We start from the raw sequence: 21,104 nt of genomic DNA, 5'->3' as shown, positions 1-21,104 counted from the left end.
GGGGGTGGGGGCAGCGGTGGTGGGGTTTGACGTGGATGGAGCGCGGCTTGCAGATGGGAGGGCCGTTAATCCACGGCGGTTAATTGCGCGCTCGGGGATGGCATCTTGTCAGCAGAGATAAGTTGTCACATTTTCCACTTGAGCTGAGACTAAACGATTGTAAAATAAGTTATGGCCGTCCTTGGGGCTGTCTGCCGTTCGGGGATGCGCCGGCCAGCAAGCGCTCGACAAGATACGTTTGTGTGTGTGTGTGTGTGTGGTGTGCACACGTGTTTCCATCTGCACACACAGATACACACCGCGCCCGTGTCAGTGTGGCCGCCGCGCCGTGATATTGATGGAAGCTGAATGTTATTTTATTCCGCCGCTAGTCACAGCTGTCAGCAGCCGGCGTGAAGAGTGGAGGGCAGAGAGAGAGAGACTCCACTCACTGTGCTGATAGCCTCGCTCGCCCACAGGTCTGAGCCTGCATGTCGACCGGAACGGGATTCAGTATAGTTTACTTTAATCCATTTGGACCCCGTCAGTGGTGATTCCGGATATTATATATACATATTTATACATTTACTGTTCTGCTTATAAAATAGAGCAGTCGAGGTGTGAGGTTTTGCGCTCAGATTTACTCAGCTTCTGTTCTGTGCCAAAGAGTTTTGCCACCATGCATATTAAGGTCATTAGTGAAGTATCAAAGGTAACTGTGCAGCAGGATCAAGAGCTGAAGCCAGAGTCAGAATGAAGAGCAGGGAGTCCTGTATCTGATGGCCTGGACTTCACACAATCCTGATCGCAATATCAGCAGTGTGAAATTACAGGAAGAGACAAAAGACTCCAGTTTAATCCCACTGATGAAGCAATTCCTCCATAACCTGTAAGTCAACTACAAAGCCAGGTCCAGAGTCCAAAATTAGGCTCACAACTAACCCAGAAGTTATTAAAAATAGCAACCGCAAAAGCTTTTTTAGGGTACTCAAAAACGAAATCAGAAAACTTGTAAGTTCTTCCAAACCAGTACCAAACCAAATTTAAAATCATACCCAAACCTAAGTTAACCCAATGGAAAATTTATTTTGAAAGCAGTTTTAAACCAGTTTAAAAGAAAGTCCCAATAATCCCATTATGAAGTGTAAGAAATAAGTCTGGTGTAACATGAAGGAACCAAGACCCTGAGACTAATTTAGAGAACTGTGACAAGCCCTCGAAGATGTTAAAGGTTTAAAAAAACCAAAAAACGCTGAGGTCAAACCAAAATGAAACTAGTCAAAAACTTAATCCAGAACCAGCTTAAAACCTGTCCAAAGTTCTCAGCAGATAAAACAAGAAAGGCCACTTGTGTATTAAACTTACAACTATCTCAAATTATCTCTGAATGTTTTTCTCCACAACCATAAACTTCCCCTTTTAAGACACTGCAGAAAAAGATGTGTGCCTCGACCTATCCTCCACCCACCAAAAAGCTCTTTGGTCTTTAGAAAGCAAAACCCCCCAAGTAGTTCTGTTTAGTTATATTTGGCATCAGTCTACAGCAACAGTTATTTTACTGATGGGTAAAGATCCTGCAGTATTATAGTGAGAGAAGCCCATTGATCACTTGTGAGCAGTATGGCAACAGTGTAGAGTTCTATTTGTGATTTTATTTGGTTAAATTTGCAGACACAGGCCTGGGAGACTCCGTCTGCTCCAGTCCCAGCATCTCCAGCACCACCAGTCCAAAGATGGAGCCGCCGCCATCGCCGCACGCCAACCGCAAGAAGCACCGGCGGAAGAAGAGCACCAGTAACTTCAAAGCCGACGGCCTCTCTGGTACTGCGGAAGGTAACGCCATCTCCCCTCCCCCTCGCCTCGCACTTTCCCCGCCTAGTTCTTTAAAAAAATACAAATGAAAACATCATCTTTAAAACTGACGCGACCTTTATTTTCTAGTTTTCAAATCTTAAATCCCACTATCTTTGTAAAGTTTGTGTATTGATGCTACACTCAACAAAAATATAAACGCAACACCTTTGTTACTGCTCCCATTCCCCATGGGATGGACGTAGAGACCTAAAATTCATTCCAGATACACAATATAACCATCCCTCCCAAACAGGGGTCACAAATCAGTCCAAATGTGTGGTAGTGGGCACATCTGCCATATTGAGATAATCCATCCCACCTCACAGGTGTGCCACATCAGGATGCTGATCTGACATCATGAGTAGTGCACAGGTGTACCTCAGACTGCCCACAACAAAAGGCCACCCTGGAATGTGCAGTTTTGTCTCACAGCAAAATGCCACAGATGCCACAAGCAATGAGGGAGCGTGCAATTGGCATGCTGACAGCAGGAATGTCAACCAGATCTGTCGCCCGTGCATTGAATGTTCATTTCTCAACCATAAGCCGTCTCCACAGGCGTTTCAGAGAATATGGCAGCACATCCAACCGGCCTCACAACCGCAGACCTCGTGTAACCACACCAGCCCAGGACCTCCACATCCAGCAGGTTCACCTCCAAGATCGTCTGAGACCAGCCACCCAGACAGCTGCTGGAACAATTGGTTTGCACAACCAAACAATTTCTGCACAAACTGTCAGAAACCGTCTCAGGGACGCTCAACTGCATGCCCGTCATCCTCATCGGGGTCTTGACCTGACTCCAGCTCGTCGCCGTAACAGACTTGTGTGGGCAAATGCTCACATTCGATGGCGTCTGGCACGTTGGAGAGGTGTGCGCTTCACGGATGAATCATGGTTCACATTGTTCAGGGCAGATGGCAGCTGAGAATGTCCCAGTTCTTGCATGGCCAGCATACTCACCGGACATGTCACCCATTGAGCATGTTCGGGATGTGCTTGACCGGTGTATACGACAGTGTGTACCAGTTCCCACGAATATCCAACAACCTCGCACAGCCATTGAAGTGGAGTGGACCAACATTCCACAGGCCACAATTGGCAATCTGATAGACTCCATGCGACGATGTGTTGCACTGCATGAGGCAAATGGTGGTCACACCAGATACTGACCGGTTCTGGGTCCCCAGACCCCCAATAGCGCAAAAAACTGCACATTCCAGGGTGGCCTTTTGTTGTGGGCAGTCTGAGGTACACCTGTGCACTACTCATGATGTCAGATCAGCATCCTGATGTGGCACACCTGTGAGGTGGGATGGATTATCTCAATATAGCAGATGTGCCCACTACCACACATTTGGACTGATTTGTGACCACTGTTTGGGAGGGATGGTTATATTGTGTATCTGGAATGAATTTTAGGTCTCTACGTCCATCCCATGGGGAATGGGAGCAGTAACAAAGGTGTTGCGTTTATATTTTTGTTGAGTGTATAAGAAAACCCTGAACCTTTGTTCATAGTGACATTAGTAGATTATTTGGGACCTAGGCTGGGAAACGCAGTCATGTGATTGTCTGAGATTTTCGACCTCCTCAATGAGGAAAGGATCTCTCCATCCTGTCATTCTCTCAGCCCTTCATCTCTTCACCCTGTTTGGTCTTCCTCTTCTCTGTAAAGTCTGTGGATCAATGAGTGTGTACATGCACAGCAGTAACTCCATATTAGTGAATCCAACAACAGCTGAAAAACCTGCTTTCATATTAATACTGCAGACATTAAACATGAAAAACATTGTCTTTGGTAATAATTCAGCTGCAGATAACCTGATGAAGCTAAAGTTGATCAGAACAAATCTTAAAGACAGTTACAAAAAGCCAATTAGAGACCTGGTTACTAACTAATGGCTAATTTTGTATATGCTTCTATATATGCTTATATGACAGGTTGGCATCATTTAAGTGCATGGAGACATCCGCCATTTGGCGATCATTGTTGGACAGTTAGAGGAGCAATTCCTTATGAATGTTTGGACTTGGGTTAGATTCGATGTTGAAATTTGTTATTATGTTTAAAGATTTTTGATTTATTGTGGGGGGGGGTGTTATTTTTTCTTTTGTTTATAATAGTCTGTAGAACAACTGAATTAGCTTGAGTCCCATTCAGGGACCGTTCAGCAGTTGTAGCCACATGTGTTGCTATACACCTGTCAGTCAAAGTGGCATTGCACCTTTCAAACTTTAAGCCTTAATACAATTAAAACCGGTAAATTATTTTAAAAATTCACCATCCAGTTATTGTGAAGGAGGAATGTAGCCATAGAACCCCAAACAATTTTTGTAGCAGGCTGTAAACATGCTTAATTCTGCTGTGAACATGTGGACATCTTATAATGTGAGACTGATTCACTTTTGGAGGCGGCCTCAAGTGGACATTAGAGGAACTGCAGGTTTTTGTACTTTACTTTTAAGCCTTGGAGTTTGATTCTACTCTGAAACGAGCCCACTTTCTTTTTCTCACAGACTTTCTTTGTATACGTCAGTATCTGAAACTTGGGCCATCCTTAATATATATATTATATACTGTAGTATTATGTTCATGACAAGAAGAACAATAATACGTCTTCTTTATTGATCAAGGAAACTGAATGCAAGAAAACTCTAAAGTAAGCCTTTTACATTGTGGTTTAATGGGTTGTTGCTGATCGTTTCTGCTGAGAGACTGGATCCAATATTAATTTGTTTAGCAGCGTCATATCAAGTGTTTCACACTAAACACAGCAGAAGAAAATTCTTAGTATTAATAAAGTGGCTGGCGTAAAGGAAAAAAAAGAATAAAATATGGATTCATTCATGAATAAAAACCACAAATTAAACTTAAATATATACATTAGAAAGATCTGCTAAACATCAACCTGTGTGTTTCTTTCTGTTCTGTTTCTGCACCACACATCTATGACCTCCGCCCGCTGCTGTATCCTGATTGGCTGATTCCATCCTAAATTCCTCCTCAGTTTATCACCATTATTGATGTTTTTGTGATAATTATCGAGATCTTTTATCTCACACACACACACACACACACACACAGTAGCTCGTTGAACAGATGTGGCGCAGCAGCAGATGTGTAATGTTCGTCCCTCCATCAGTGAGGTATCAAGCAGCTGACAGGACAAGTGGCTGTCTGAGTGACAGATTGACGCTGCATCTGCCTTCATCTCTGCTCATTTCCATCCCTTTATTTTCCTTTATTTCCTCACATCCACCCTCAATGCTTCCTTTTTCGTTTTCAGTCTCCCCTCCTGGTTCTTGTCCTCATTTCCATCTTCTCCTCTAATCTTGTTCCTCGTTGTTTTGTCTCATCTGTTTCATTCCTCCTTCACTCTGTTTTCCTTATGCTTTACTCCTCCTCCTCCTTTTTTCCCCCTCTGCAAGCGTTTTATTATCACTTCCTCTGACCGCCACTCGTTATCAGACGCTTCCCGACTCCCTCATCTCGCCCCCACATTAGTCAGCCAGAGAGGCTTAAGTGAAATATTATAAATAATCCAGTGTATTGAAATCTTTTATCAGCTGTGTCACTTTCATTATTCAATAAGCGATTAGTAACAGTCTTCCCAATTTAGCCATTAAGCACTGAGCGTGCTCAGCCGGCCGCTGGCTCACCGCCTGTCACGCCGGGCGGGCGGGTGAAGTATCTTCATGTCAGAGCGAGGCCTGGCGTAATTCATGAGGGGGAACCGCCCTCTGCGGCCGAGCTCCCCCAGGTAGGACCACACCAACACACACACTCGGAGATTCTCACCCTTAGTTTGCTGCACCAGTGGAAGTTCCTGGTGGTGATGGTGATACTTCTACCCACCAGTATCTTTTGTTTCAGATGGGGCTTTTTGTGACCTCTGGCCAGACTAATGTGCGTGACTTTTTAATGACTCACTGACCTGCAGCTCCACCGTATTCACCTGGATTTGGACTTCATGGCTCATGAGGATGTTTTACTACCGTTCGTTCTGATGCATTTCAGTTTTCTGTTTTGACCAGGTCTTGGTTTTATTGGTGTATTGACTGGGACTTGTCAGATTCATGAAGATGTTTTTTAAAGGTATTCTTGCGTGTCATCTTTGGTGTACTTCTGGTTCATCCATTGATTCTGACTTCTGTCACGCTTACATTTGGACTAAACCCATGGGATAGGATGGGATAAACCCATGAATGGGTTTTGATTTTCACTTATCTTGATTTTTAAGGGCATTTTTTTAGTGTGTAGCATTTGATCTAGTTTAGTTTAATTAATGCATTCATAGTTTATTGGGTTAGGATTTGTGATAGTTGTTTCAGTTTTCTGTTTTAACTTGGTCTTGGTTTTGTTGGTTTTATAGGTGTACTGACAAGGACTTACCAAGTTCACGTCGGTGTTTCTACTCTGATATTTTGGATTTTTGGATCAAACTACGACTTCTTTTGTGCCGTTCTTGCTCATTAGCAGTACTTTGTTTTGTTTTGTTCTTCACAATGCTTTTTTGATTCAGACTTGGTTTTGGCTTATTGTCTTTGGTAGAGTTCTTGTTCATCTATTGATTTTTTTATTTAATTTTTTTGGATATGTGGGGTTTTTTTTGGTTTCGTTCTAGTTTGATTAGTTCAATTTAATGTGTTTCACCGGGGTTAATTGCGAATTACTTCTTTTAGCCTTCAGCTTTAAACATTCTTAGTTTTGTTAGTTCTATCCTTGGTTTGTCAAGTTTATAGGCATTTTTTGACTTATTTTGGTTTTAACTTTTATTCTGAAAATTTTAGCTCAAATGTAGCTCTTCATTTTTACTTGTGGTGGTCTTTGAGTTAGTTCTCTACATTATACATGCTTCCCTTAGGCATAGCACACATTTTCACTGCTATGCAGATGACACCCAACTTCTAGCCATGAAGTCAGATAACACACAGCAATTTGTTAAAATGCAAGAATGTCTTACATACATAAAGCTCCTCACACACAAGGTCTTGAATAATCAGGGCTCATCTTATCTTAATGACTTCATAGTACTGTGTGACCCCAATAGAGTGCTTCACTCTCACATTGCAGGCCTACTTGTTGTTCCTAGAGTATTTAAAAGTGTGGGGGGAATGGGAAAAGAATGGGAGGCAGAGCCTTCAGTTTTCAGGCCCCTCTTCTTTGGAACCAGCTTCCAGTTTGGATTCAGGAGACGCACACTATCTCTACTTTTAAATTAGGCTTAAAACTTTCCTTTTTGCTAAAGCATATAGTTAGGGTTTGATCAGGTGACCCTGAATCCTCCCTTAATTATGCTGTAATAGGTCTAGGCTTCTGGGGGATTCCTATGATGTGTGAAGTATTTCTTCTTCAGTCACCTTTTTCACTCAATATGTGTTTATACACCTCTCAGCATTTAATTATTAGTTATTATTAATCTCTGGCTCTCTTCCACACCATGTCTTTGACCAATCTTCTTCTCCTCACCCCCAACTGGTCATGGCAGTTGGCCATCCTCATAATGAGAGCATGAGTGGATCTGCAGCCTCGACACCGGGCTGCCATTTGAGCTTTGAAAGTTGACCTCAGTCTCTTTCGTTCAGCTTCAAAAGTTTGAAGCTGAATCTGTGGCCACATTCCTGAAGTTTAAGTTGAGAAACGGTGGCTTTGATTCCTCACACGGAAAGCTGCTCACAGCTGATGTTTAAGTTGTGTGCGCGCCTCTCAGATCACATTCGTGTGTGACGGTGTCTCAGCTGAAGAGCTTCACCTCATTGTTGTCAGGTGGTCGGTGCACCTGCAGCACGCCGCTCTCTGACTGCTTCATCAAGGCCTTGAATTCCTTTAAAGTCGCAGCTTAATCAGGAAGGTGGGCTCCGCCCTCCGTCACAGGTCAAATAGGGTCAGAGAGGGTCAAACAGAAGGGAAACAAAGAGGGCCTCTGTGGAGGAAAGACCAGGTGGTCCTGCAGTTACCTGTCAGTCACTTTGTTTTAGTCTCTCTCCCTCTGACACAAGTTTATATAGTTTACACAAACATGTTCTTGTGTTGTAAAGCACTTTGTGATTTTTTTTTTTTTTATCTGTGAAAAGCGCTATATAAATAAATTTTACTTTACTTACTTATGTTTAAGCTTTTTCAGACAGGTTGGTGAGAAACATTTACAAGATTTTTTTAAATGAGACGCACAAAATACAAAGACTATCGTCAGTGCTGGATAGACCTGCTGATGTTTTAACGTTTTCTCCAGTATACAACATGAAGAGTAACAAACTGTTCAAATAAACTTCAAAGCGTTCAAAGATCAAATTAAACATCGACATAGCCTGTACACTCACTACAGCTATAGCCTGTACATACTTATACTATATTCATAACATACCTTCATACCGTGTACATTATAACATCAGAAAGTGAGAAAATGAGGAAAAAGAAAGCAACAAGCTTTCACAAACTTCCACTAATGTACGATTTTTGATATCAGCGAGCTCCAGAGAAACTCTTGCTGCTGGTTCCTCCTTAGATCCCTGATCCCTGAGGAGATGATCCAGCAGGCTACACAACATGGTTTAAACCATGAGTCGACTTAGAGGCAAATAATATCTGAGTTAGACTGAGAGGAAAAACACTTCACGTCCCCCTGCTTTGAAAAAAAAGCTCATACTGGAGTAACAGGCTGGATATTCATGTAGGTGGAGTGTAGTGACAGTTTTAACTGAGTCCCATCACTTTGTGGTGTCTTATATCATGAAGCTGCTTCTGCCTCTTGATTCATTTTTTAGCTTTTGTTTTTTATCTCAGATCCATGACTCTGGTCTCTGCTTCAGCCTCTCTGCTCGTGCTCTCGGGGCTCCAACCTGTGACCTTTTTAACACCACCCTGATTCATTCCATCCGTCACTCGCCTCGCCTCCTGTGGCAGATCGAGGAAAACAAAGCGGACTAACATTAAAGTGTCAGCCGCGGCTGTATTTCATCCTCTGCAAATGTTGCTTTGGTGGCAAATGCTCGCAGTAGCCCCAGGGGGGAGTGAATATTACAGAGTTTGCAGAGGTCAAAGGTCACAGAGCTCAAACCTGTGGAAGAATCAGAGCTACAAAGGAGCTACAGAAGTTCAGCGTTTTTATCGTCCCATCATTTGTTGGCACTTAGGTTTGATTTAATGCTTAAAAAAATCACATTATCACAGTTTCGACCATATTTTTTGAAGAATGTTGCCTTTATATTCTGCTAAAGGTGATTAATTAAAATAATTAATCATATCTATGAAATAAGAGATTATACTGAAAACTGTCTAATGCAATTTCAAAGTTTAAGTTGACTTTTGTTTTATTCTATCCAACCAGCAGCTCACAATTCTAAAAAGGAAATAAAAGTTCAAACCTTACACATCACACACTGATATTTCGCTCTAAATTGCCCGCAAATAAGTTTTCTTACTTTCTTGGTTATCTTTTAATGTGAAAATCTCGAGGAAGTGTTGAGTTGTAGCTCAACAGCAGGTTTTTTTGAGGCTCTTGTTGTTTGACTTTCAGTGGGTTTAAAGTGTCATGAATATTTTTAGTTTGGTTATTTTTTTATCAGATAAATGTGAGCAGAAACTTTTTGATTGACATCTTTAGATTTTTTCCAAGTTCTATTTTTTTATTTGTAGTGGATTAAAGATGTACTTTGTTGATCTTTCACGGACTTCCATCCCTTCATTGTGCTTATTGGCTCCTCCCACTTCAGCACCGAGCCACACCCCCTCCATAGCATCCTCTGCACTGCTGGTTTTGACACCTGTCTCTCTCTTTCTCTCCCTCTTCCCCTTTACTGTCTATGTCTTATATTTGTTGTCTCATTCCTAAAATCTGGCCTCACCTCTCCTTTGGTCCTGCATGTTTCATTCCTCATTCATTCCTCTTCTCTTGTCCCTTGTCTCCTTTGTTCCTGTTCGGATCGCCTGTTATCTCTTCTTCATTCCTCTATCATACCCGCTTGACCTGCTTTTGTTATTCCTTCATTCCTTCTTCAATCTTCCTTTGGGTCCCCATTCGATCTTCCTTCATACCCACATTATTCCTGTTTCCTTCCTCGCTGCCGTCTTTTCTCTCTCTCTTCCTGCCGTCGGGGGATGCAGCCAAACGTAAAGCTTGGAAACTAAATCGCGTCTCTAGCCTTCGCAGCATTTACACCAACAGTCTGCAGAACTCAGAAGGTAAAAAAAAAAAACTGCTGTGGTGGGACGGACAGACCCCCAACTGACCTCCACCCTGACCCTCCCACCACTGCAGGGTTGGAGTCCCCTGTGCTGGAGATTTGTGCTTTTGATTCCAGGAATGAATGAGTTGGTGATTTGCAGAAAAAGATGATGAAACTGGGTTTGAGTCACTTACATGTTTAAGCAAGAAGCACTGAGACACTTTTATAACATGAAGGCTAATTCTTTAATGAATCATCAACTTCGATCAAAGAGGGAAAATTAGTTATTAGTGATATTTATAGTATTAGTAGTATAATATATAGTAATATTAAATTATACACCTTTTTTTCTTTTTTACCAAAATTGAGGTCAGTACAGAGTTTAACACTCATCATGGACCATAACTTGAAAGTGAGCTGCTAGCTGAGCTGTAAACTGAACATGGATTGGTTACTTCTGAAAAAAAAGAAAAACTGAAAAAACCCTGATATAGTTTTAAAAGAAACTAAATATGTTGCTGTAAATTTTATGGATTTATGACTCACATAGTCAGTTTGGGATGTTTGCCCGACTTGGACTCATAGTTAACCTTCCCGTCCACTTTATATCCATGTACAACATGTTGGAATTGCCATTTTAAATCTTTTTCACCACCTCATATGTCTTAATCAATGTGAGAGTAATGCAGTATTGTCCATGGGGAAAAAAAATATTTCTCTAACTTTATAAACCACACAGGGATATTTTCATCCTGCAGTTTGGATGTGTTTCACCTCTAAAGAGTTCTTAGAGTCTTTTTGCTGCAAATCATCCAGTCAGTTCTTTCTCGGTGTGTCCATCTGTGTTTGGTCCAGTGGAGAAAGCATCTGTCTTTCCCTTCCCCTGTATTTCTTTGCCCCACCTGCCTCACCTGTGAGGACACAGCCAACCAAACACCCCCACCCTGGAAGCATGGGCTGTACAGGTGATGATACACCACAATGTGATGTGCGTTTTGTGCGATAGTGTTCCAGAGCATCTTCTGGTGTGATTTCCTCCTTCATGAAGTATGTGCTGTGGTTCGGTTCCTCTCCGTCTTCTGCTCAAGAGCAAAAAAAATAAAAACACAGAGCCACATATTTCTTTCTCTGAGCGACTTCTGAACAATCGGCTGCAATATTTTCCAGGTTATTAATGTTGTAAAAGGCTGCGAATAATATGGGGAGTAATGACCTGTGTCGCAAAGCAATACTGTGTGCGGTGACATTTAAGGCTTTTAATTTGTGTTTCCCGAGGCCCCCTTTTGTCTCCCTCACGCCTCCCCTCTCATTGCACCTCCCGTCCTCCACTCTCAAACACACATACACCTCCCGCTGAGCCTCAACACCTCACACCCCGGATGGATGATAGGCTTGTATGCATGTCCTGCCCCCCCCCACCAACCCACCCTCTGCCAATCCCCACCTCCTCCCCCTCTTCCTGCCGCCATTCCTCCCTGCGTCTTGTAAATGCTGTATATTTGGTTTGTTCTTTTCTGCCGTTAAAGGTTGCCAGTGTCAGAGTTCACAAATTGCCTCGGCACCACCTCTCTCTGCGCGAATGTCACCCACAGTAGCCGAGAGCGGTGGCAGTAATTACCCGCACAGTGCGGCGTGGTCGGCGTCCGAGTTTGTGTGTGTTTGTGCTCTCGTGCATACATTTAGACACACGCAGCAGCGAATGGAGAAAGAAAAACACAGGCCGAACAAGGCAAGAAAAGAAATTGGGGGAGTTTTTTGAAGATTTCCTCAGAGGATTTAAAATCTCTTTTTATAGCTTAAAGTCACATTTTGTTTCATTTCCAATCTGAATGAGCAAATTAAACTGTCAAGACAAAGACACGATTTTCTAGAAAGTTCTTCAAAAAATAAGCTTGATTGTTTTCGCCTTCAAAGTTTGGGGTTTAAAGTAACTTTGACAGCTAAATGGTCCTTAAATTAGTTAGAAAAATGAGAAATTACCCAATCCAATGTGCTTGGAAGATCCAGTATGATCTTGGAGGTTTATTTTAATCACGTACAGCAGTGTTACCCATGAACGTGCGATGAAAGAGCTTTAGTTATTTTTAGTGAAATGAACTACTACTGTAAAAAGTCTGAAATAAAGTTGAGGAAAGTAAATTCTTAAAAATTGTTTCCACATGCAGCAGTTACTCATCAACACGATCATCACGTATGTGAATCTGGCATTTTCTTACTTTTAGCTCCGTATTTGGTCTCCTCCACTTCCTGAGGAAAATATCTGGCCTTTTATCTGCAACATGCTGCATGTTCTGCGACAGCTTTGGACATATTTTGTTCCTGATTTGTTTTTAGACACTTAGCATTATTTTTGTGAAGATTTATCAACTTTACTTGTCTCTTTTTACACTTTCTAGTCATACAGTGGTCTCTCGTTTATCGCGGGAGTTACGTTCTAAAAAATAACCCACGATAAGTGAAATCTGCAAAGTAGCCAACTTTATTTTTTATAATTATTATAGATGTATAAGGCTGTAAAACCCCTCACTACACACTTTATACACTTTTCTCAGTCAGGCATGAACATTTTCACACTTTTCTCTGTTGTCTAAACACTCTCAAAGTTTAAAACTTGTAGAAAAATAAGTCCAGTATTATAGAATGAAACCAAAGGCACCTGCAGGTGATGGCGTTTCGTCGAAATTCTTGTGTTTGTTGGGGAGAAAACTTACAAACGCACAGTACAGCACTTCAGAGTCACACTGCTAGCGATCGAGATTGATGTAAATTTGACAAGCTGAACGCATTCTGTACTGTACAGGAGGCACGACACAAGATTGATTGACGTTGGTCTACAGCCTATCAGGACGCAGAACACAATGCGCTGTTTAAAAAAAAAAAAAAAAGCATGCAAAATTGCACCAAAAAAATTCAACAAAACAGAGAGGCCGTGAAAGGTGAGCCGCGTTGTAGCGAGGGACCACTGTATTGCTTGCATCTTTTTGTGTTAATTTTTTGGACATTTTGTTATTTTTATGACACTTAAGTAATATTACATATTTATTAACATTTACTAACACTAACAGCAATTTCTTTGTATTTTACAGCAATTTTAGTTGTAGTTCAGAGATTTTTATCATCTTTTTCCAATTTATGTTGTCATTTTATTCCTATTGCTTTTTTTCATAATTTTCTAAAATATTTCTCAGGGAGTTCATTCCAAACTAATATAAAATAATGTTATTATTTTATTGATATTTTCTTATATTTTTAAAACTTGTTATATTTTCTCCTTTTTTAGAAGACAATGTGAACATTGAACACTTTTATTATCCTCTGCCCCTCGGCCCGTTTGCAAATTGAAGCTGCACATTCTCAGCATTAATTAAGCTTCATTAATGTTAAAGGTAATTAATTTTAGTCCTTGCACTTACATTTTACTTCTAGCTCCTCACCCTGGATATAAAGCAGCTAAAAGCTCCATGTTTCATATTTGACCTATTGAATATAGTTTCCATTTCTAGTTTCTATCATAATATAATCCAGTGAATATCTTTTGGTCTCCACCTCTGTTTCTTTTAGCTGTTGGCTGCTCAGAGAACTGAAACTATGAGCTAAAAGAGACTAAAAAGCTCCACAGAGTAATTTTTCTACCATGCTTTAAGATTAGTGTTGCTGCTGAGGTCCAGGCAGGGGTTTCATAGTAAAAGTGGGTGGTGGGAGTGGTTCTTTTCCCCCCTGATTTTATTCATTAGCGGGCTTAGTGCGCTGGGTCAGCATGCAGCATTTAAATCCAGAAACACCGTTTAATTTACGCTGCAGAGAGGCAGAGCCTTTCTGGATTGTTGGTTTCCATAATTGTCAAGCAGCCTCCACCCCTCCCCTTCCCCCTGAAAACAGAGAATCATGGGAATTTAATTATGATGGGATTCTGGCTCTTGACCCTGCAGGGCTGAGGCGGTGCTTGATGGGTGAGCCGTCATTTAGAACGAAGAGGCACCCGGTGTTCACCCAGGAGCTCCGAACACACTCCCTCCCTGCATTATGTACAGTTTGCCCTTCATCAGACACACGTTCATACGCAGAGCTTCGACTTCCTCTGGTCTGAAGATAGTTTGATGATGGTAGCACCCGCTCTGAAGTCACGCAGTGTCCCCGTAAATCATGAAGGACAGCAACAGGTGCTCCTAAAATAAAACTCATGTTTTTATGCAATCAAGTTAATAATCAAAGGTCAATAAGCTCCAGGCTATGAATCAGGATCGAGCACTGTGTGAAACTCTGGATGTTTTTCTATGTTTTTGGAGGTTTAATTTAGTTTAAGTGAAATTATTATAAGTGCTTTATCTTCAATATTTCTCGTGATAATCTGGGGCCCTTTTTTCTATTTTTTTCCTGCTTTTTGGGACAATTCTTCTTCTTAGACACCAAAATAAATGTTTTCCATAAAATGTATTTATATTAATGTATCTTTTAAAGAAAAGTAAAAAAGGGTTTTTTTGACACCTTTTTCTGTCATTTTGTTTTTAAATTCTTTAAAAAATTTTATTTTTCCAATTTTTTGTATTTTAAAAAAAGTTTTTTTAAATATATTTTTTAGAAATATTAGTTTGACCAGTGTTTTCTTCCTCTTTGTATATCATTTTACAGATTTTGTTTATTAATGGTTATTAATATAAAGTAACTGGAATTTTTTGTCTAGCTTTCTTCAGATTTTATTTATATTTTTCAAACAAGTTTTCAGACATTTGTGGGGTGAATTTTTCTTTCCTTTAGCTGCTTTTTGAACATTTTATTATTCTCAACTCATTTTCAGTTTGGACCTGCAGGTTTTAATTAGGCTTCATTAATGTTAATGTTGATTAATTCAGTCGCTTCCTCTAAAAACTTATTTCTGGATCCTTTCCCAAAAACATCACCTGGAAAAAAGCAGCTTGAAGCTCCACTTTGGTAAAAATGTCCAGCTTTTTTCCACTGTGAGAAAACCTTTTATTAAATATTTTCCTTTACAGTTTGTCCCTCTCGTTTCACTGCTTTCATGAGAAAAGTTCAGTCTCATCATTGTTTCTCTGAATCTCTGCGCTCAGCGGCTGGTTTACTGCACAGATCGGTTTAACCTTGATCCGTTAGCCGGCCCTTGTAAACAGTAGTTTTAATTAACGTGAGCTCATCCGACTCGGGCCGTCAGCTGCCTGCAGCAGCTCACAGATGAAAACGATCCTCGGTTATCTCTAGTAGAGAAACTTTGGAGAGCAAAGGTGTTTTCAATCTCTTCAACTGGAAGTGCGGGGCTTCCTCAGCCCGCCGTTCGCCTCGGGGCGCTTCCTTCCATCCTTACCTTCCGTCCTTCCTCTCCTCGGACAAGGCCATTGATTATCCAGAGCAGAGCCGGAGGGGAGCTTCGGCTCTGCTGCTCTGAGACGATCCCAATTAGCCAAATGACTGGAGTTGAGGAGGAGCAAATGGTTGTTCCCTGGCGGGCCGGCCGTGACCGCTCTCCGACTGATTAAACCCCTCATCATCATCATCTTCTTCTTCTGCTGCCGCCGCTCGTCATGAACGGCTGCTTCCAGAAACCCTCGCCCGTGTTGTGAGTGATTACCGAGCTCACTGCTGAGATTTTGTCTGAGCCCGACGCCGCGCAGGTTTGGATGGAGGAAAGCATTTCCGGGTCACACCAGCAGAGATGGTGGAATCCTGGGAATTATCAGGCACGCTGGAGGCCATCCTTTGATTAAGTGATTACCCGGTGTCGCCTCCTCTTCCCTGCTGATCGGGGTTAATTGTAAACAGAAGCTGCTTGTAGTCTGATCTGCTGTGGTGATGATACTCAGCCCCCCTCCCATCCCGTCTGTGCGCCCTAACAGTTTCCAAATGTGGCTGACATGTCAACGAACAAATGTGAACATCTGTGGCGAGGCATGGAAGCAGTCGTACAGAAACACAGAGGATTTTCAGCTCCACGAGGTTTACTCAGAAATCCAATCAAATTTTACAGGGAGTGCAGAATTATTAGGCAAGTTGTATTTTTGAGGAATAATTTTATTATTGAACAACAACCATGTTCTCAATGAACCCAAAAAACTCATTAATATCAAAGCTGAATGTTTGTGGAAGTAGTTTTTAGTTTGTTTTTAGTTTGAGCTATTTTAGGGGGATATCTGTGTGTGCAGGTGACTATTACTGTGCATAATTATTAGGCAACTTAACAAAAAACAAATATATACCCATTTCAATAATTTATTTTTACCAGTGAAACCAATATAACATCTCCACATTCACAAATATACATTTCTGACATTCAAAAACAAAACAAAAACAAATCAGCGACCAATATAACCACCTTTCTTTGCAAGGACACTCAAAAGCCTGCCATCCATGGATTCTGTCAGTGTTTTGATCTGTTCACCATCAACATTGCGTGCAGCAGCAACCACAGCCTCCCAGACACTGTTCAGAGAGGTGTACTGTTTTCCCTCCTTGTAAATCTCACATTTGATGATGGACCACAGGTTCTCAATGGGGTTCAGATCAGGTGAACAAGGAGGCCATGTCATTAGTTTTTCTTCTTTTATACCCTTTCTTGCCAGCCACGCTGTGGAGTACTTGGACGTGTGTGATGGAGCATCGTCCTGCATGAAAATCATGTTTTTCTTGAAGGATGCAGACTTCTTCCTGTACCACTGCTTGAAGAAGGTGTCTTCCAGAAACTGGCAGTAGGACTGGGAGTTGAGCTTGACTCCATCCTCAACCCGAAAAAGCCCCACAAGCTCATCTTTGATGATACCAGCCCAAACCAGTACTCCACCTCCACCTTGCTGGCATCTGAGTCGGACTGGAGCTCTCTGCCCTTTACCAATCCAGCCACGGGCCCATCCATCTGGCCCATCAAGACTCCCTCTCATTTCATCAGTCCATAAAACCTTAGAAAAACCAGTCTTGAGATATTTCTTGGCCCAGTCTTGACGTTTCAGCTTGTGTGTCTTGTTCAGTGGTGGTCGTCTTTCAGCCTTTCTTACCTTGGCCATGTCTCTGAGTATTGCACACCTTGTGCTTTTGGGCACTCCAGTGATGTTGCAGCTCTGAAATATGGCCAAACTGGTGGCAAGTGGCATCTTGGCAGCTGCACGCTTGACTTTTCTCAGTTCATGGGCAGTTATTTTGCGCCTTGGTTTTTCCACACGCTTCTTGCGACCCTGTTGACTATTTTGAATGAAACGCTTGATTGTTCGATGATCACGCTTCAGAAGCTTTGCAATTTTGAGACTGCTGCATCCCTCTGCAAGATATCTCACTATTTTTGACTTTTCTGAGCCTGTCAAGTCCTTCTTTTGACCCATTTTGCCAAAGGGAAGGATGTTGCCTAATAATTATGCACACCTGATATAGGGTGTTGATGTCATTAGACCACACCCCTTCTCAATACAGAGATGCACATCACCTAATATGCTTAATTGGTAGTAGGCTTTCGAGCCTATACAGCTTGGAGTAAGACAACATGCATGAAGAGGATGATGTGGACAAAATACTCATTTGCCTAATAATTCTGCACTCCCTGTAACGCCGAGCTCCCATTACTGACTTTTCTAACGGTTTCTACTCACCTCATCATAAGAGATCTGAGGAAGACTCCAGCATGCAGCTGGAAGCTCACCTCATGAGTCATCTGAAGTTTGAAAAAAGCTTTGAAGAGCTAAAAAGTGGATCTTTTAGTCTTTGAACTCAAGAATTAATTCATGTTTATTTAACAGGAAGTGAAAATTGGTGAAGGTTTTCAAATCTAGTCTGAATATCCTGTTTATTCTAACAGTCGATACGTATTGATGTGGCTCAGTCTGTTAGCTCAGTTACTGTTTTAAAGATCAGCTGGAGAGGTCTGTTGGTTACTGCTCATTTCTGGTATTTTATGTAGTTTAGCTGTAATTTCTTTTCTAATTTTGTGACATTTTTTGAGGTTTTTATACATTTTATTGCAGTAAATCCCATTAGAACTGTCTCAGTGTGGAGACTTTATTTGAATTTACTAAAATGTGATTTTGAGTGAACAGTCCCATTGATGTGTGACTCTGCAGACATGTTGTCAAACCTCGCTGGTGCTGCTTTAAAAAGTGTCCTCGACCCTGAATCCACACAACAGGCTCGCACATACTTGATGTAATTGGCTCCTGATTGTCCCATTAACCTCTGAGGGGGTTCTGTGTAACAGATCCATATGCACCCCCCCCCCCCCCCTCCAGCTGGCCCTGATTGTAATGACTGGCCTCTCCTGCTGACATGTCTGCAGAGAAGAGGGCAGGATGGTCCAGGGACCCTTAATTTGGGTGATATCCTGGCTACAGGGGGCGGGGTCATGTAGGTCAGTGGAACAGGTGTCCTGTCAAACAACGTGAGAGAGAGTTGGTCGTTACAGCCCTCAGCTGAGCATCCACACGTTGTTCTTATTTTTAAATTCTGCTTGGCGACTGTTTGATGACGAAGCTTTTGAATCAAAATGGTCAGAGTAAGGTCAGGATGTGTTTTCATCTCTCCCTCTCTCTCTCTCTCTGACAGAACAAGAGGAGAACTTTGAGTTCACCATCGTGTCGCTGACGGGGCAGACGTGGCACTTTGAAGCCACTTCCTACGAGGAGCGAGATGCCTGGGTTCAGGTCATCGAGAGCCAGATCCTGGCGAGTCTGCAGTCGTGCGAGAGCAGCAAGAACAAGGTGAGCCGAGTTCTCCTGGAGCCTTTCAGTCTCTTCATCGCACCATTTTCACATTTGTCCACATCAGGACCAACAAACATGCGAAATCGCCCTTTAATGCACACAAACACACACACGCGCGTTCACTCACATAATTAGAAAATAGCAATTACTGTAGCTCACATTGAGCCTCAGCATTGCCATTTTCCACCTGCAGCAGGCGGCTGCGTCTCATTCGAGGCCTGATGTGTTTACGCCTGAGGCTCTCAGCCTTTTTATTGCCCTCCCACCCAAAAAGAAAGAAGAAGAAAAAAGACGCCCGCCCCCCCTCCCTTCACCAATTCCATTTGTGTATCGTGTTGTTCCTTCACTCTCCGACATTGATGCTCATAACCCAAAACAGCAGCGACTCACATATGCTCAGTGTTTTAAACATTTTTAGCCTAATTGAGAGACAGCGCTGTCAAGAACACAAGAGGTTGATCAGTGTTTAAATCCTATTTTTTTTCTCCCTCAAACTGTAAAGTAAACATTTAGTCAAGAAAAGACGTGAGTCAGAACTGTTTTTTTTCTTCTTCTTTGTTTCAGTCTCGTCTGACAAGCCAGACAGAGGCGATGGCTCTGCAGTCGATCCGAAGCATTCGAGGGAACGGTCGCTGTGCCGACTGCGACACACCGAGTGAGTACAAACCACCCACAGTGTCAACAAAACCTTCACTAACACAACCATTACCCTTCAGTTTACTTCCTAAAAATAAACCATCAGACAGGTCAAGAAAGATGATTCTTAGGGTTCACGCAAGAATGCCTTCTGAGTATCTTCTTAATGGTCAGAGTTAAACTAGACTGAAAGGATTAATTATGTGTAAATGTGACACCATCCAAGAATGGGTCCAGTTATTTCAAGGAGTTGCATAATTTAAGTCCAATTCCTGAAACTCCGTCCATCCTTTAGGTTGTTGTGCAGGATGTTCAGCCTCTCACTGTCCAACTTAGGCTACGTTCACACTGCAGGTCTTAATGCTCAATTCCGATTTTTTGATCAAATCCAATTTTTTCTGTCTGCTTGTTCACACTACAAATAAAATGTGACAGCAAACGTGCTCTAGTGTGAACGCTCAAAGCGGCACGCATGCGCAAAAAAAAGACGTCACACACAACACACTCTGTTTAGACCCAAACCAAACAGTATTATTTGAATGATGGCCGTTAATATAAAGACTTGTTTCGGACTTTACGTTTCCCATTTTTGCTTTAAGTTATAAAGTTATTTTGTTATTTACATATGGCCTAATAATTATCCTTATTGCTGTTTTAGAGAGGAGCGGTGCTTCAAAGGATAGTTGCTGATTTCTGTCAGAATCTGCAACTATCTATGTACTATGTACTTATACAGTACAAATAAAATGTTCACGTTTCTCCAACGTTGTCTTCCCAACACTTTCACTAACATCTACACGGGATGACCAGGAAGCGTTCACGATGTCTTCTCGGTCGCTTCTCCGGTGCTGATAATTGGCGTCTGTCTTGTGTCACTGACGTAAAAGACGGATTTAATGCGACATGACCGTTCAAACAGCAGTCGCTTTCTAAAACATCAGATATGTATCGGATTCAGTACCACAAATGAAAGTGACCCAGATCCGATTTGAAAATATCGGATTTGTGCCGTTCACACTGTCATACCATGATCGGATATGGGTCGCATAGGGTCAAAAAAGTCGGATTTGATGCGCTTTTGCCTGCAGTGTGAACGTAGCCTTAGAGATGCAATCTCTCCCAGCAAGCAGGCCAATATTGTGAGCTTTTCTCAGATCATAATTCTTACAAATGCTCTTTTTGCCCATTTTTGAGACAATAGGAAGGAAGAATACAGTAATGCCTACATTCTTTCTTTATCACGTCACATTTAAACCGAAACCAAAAGAAAGAACTTAAGATATAAAATGACGGAGGTCATTTCCAGTTTTGTCCATTTGTTCCCGAATTCGATTTTTTTTGGATTTCAGTTATTGATTACAGACCAAGAAGGTCTGTAATGATGACCAAGGTCTAAAATTCTTCTAGCCTTGTTAGCCACCTTCTACCTACAAATAAAGAGCAATGATTGTCCGGTGCTGGCTTTTACCAACTGTTTAAATTTCATGTCTTGATCTTCCTCTGTAAACACAGTTTAAATAGCACTTTGAATCACCTTGTTGTTGAATTGTGCTATACAAATAAACTTGCCTTGCCTTGCCTTGCTTAAATAGATAAACTTCCTCATTGACCTTTAAAATAAAGGTTGTTTATCCAGAATTCTTACTTTTTAGGAACCCTTTTAATAATCTTTGTTTGTTATAACATATTTACATACATATTTATATACATAAACAATTAAACCGAAGTTCTTTTTTTTTTTTTCCCCAAAAAGGGTATATTGTCTTTAATAGAGTGAAC

General features: G+C 41.6%; 1 protein-coding gene across 9 annotated transcripts in view; it reads left to right on the top strand.

Annotated features, from left to right (window-relative positions):
• agap1 (ArfGAP with GTPase domain, ankyrin repeat and PH domain 1) overlaps positions 1–21,104 on the top strand; it is a 179,805-nt gene that overhangs the window by 137,924 nt on the left and 20,777 nt on the right. For 5 of the 9 annotated variants that reach the window (XM_026158520.1, XM_026158521.1, XM_026158519.1 and 2 more), the window contains 4 exons: positions 1,651–1,812; positions 9,941–10,018; positions 18,532–18,686; positions 19,254–19,344. In XM_026158520.1, coding sequence (XP_026014305.1) covers positions 1,651–1,812; positions 9,941–10,018; positions 18,532–18,686; positions 19,254–19,344 — 486 coding nt within the window. The remainder of the gene's footprint in view (positions 1–1,650; positions 1,813–9,940; positions 10,019–18,531; positions 18,687–19,253; positions 19,345–21,104) is intronic. The other 4 variants (XM_026158522.1, XM_026158517.1, XM_026158515.1 and 1 more) reach the window with 3 other exon arrangements.

Source organism: Astatotilapia calliptera, chromosome 23, assembly GCF_900246225.1.
Source record: "Astatotilapia calliptera chromosome 23, fAstCal1.2, whole genome shotgun sequence".
Lineage (NCBI taxonomy): Eukaryota > Metazoa > Chordata > Actinopteri > Cichliformes > Cichlidae > Astatotilapia > Astatotilapia calliptera.
Note: the sequence above shows the minus strand (reverse complement) of the source record. Positions and strands in the feature narration are given on the sequence as shown.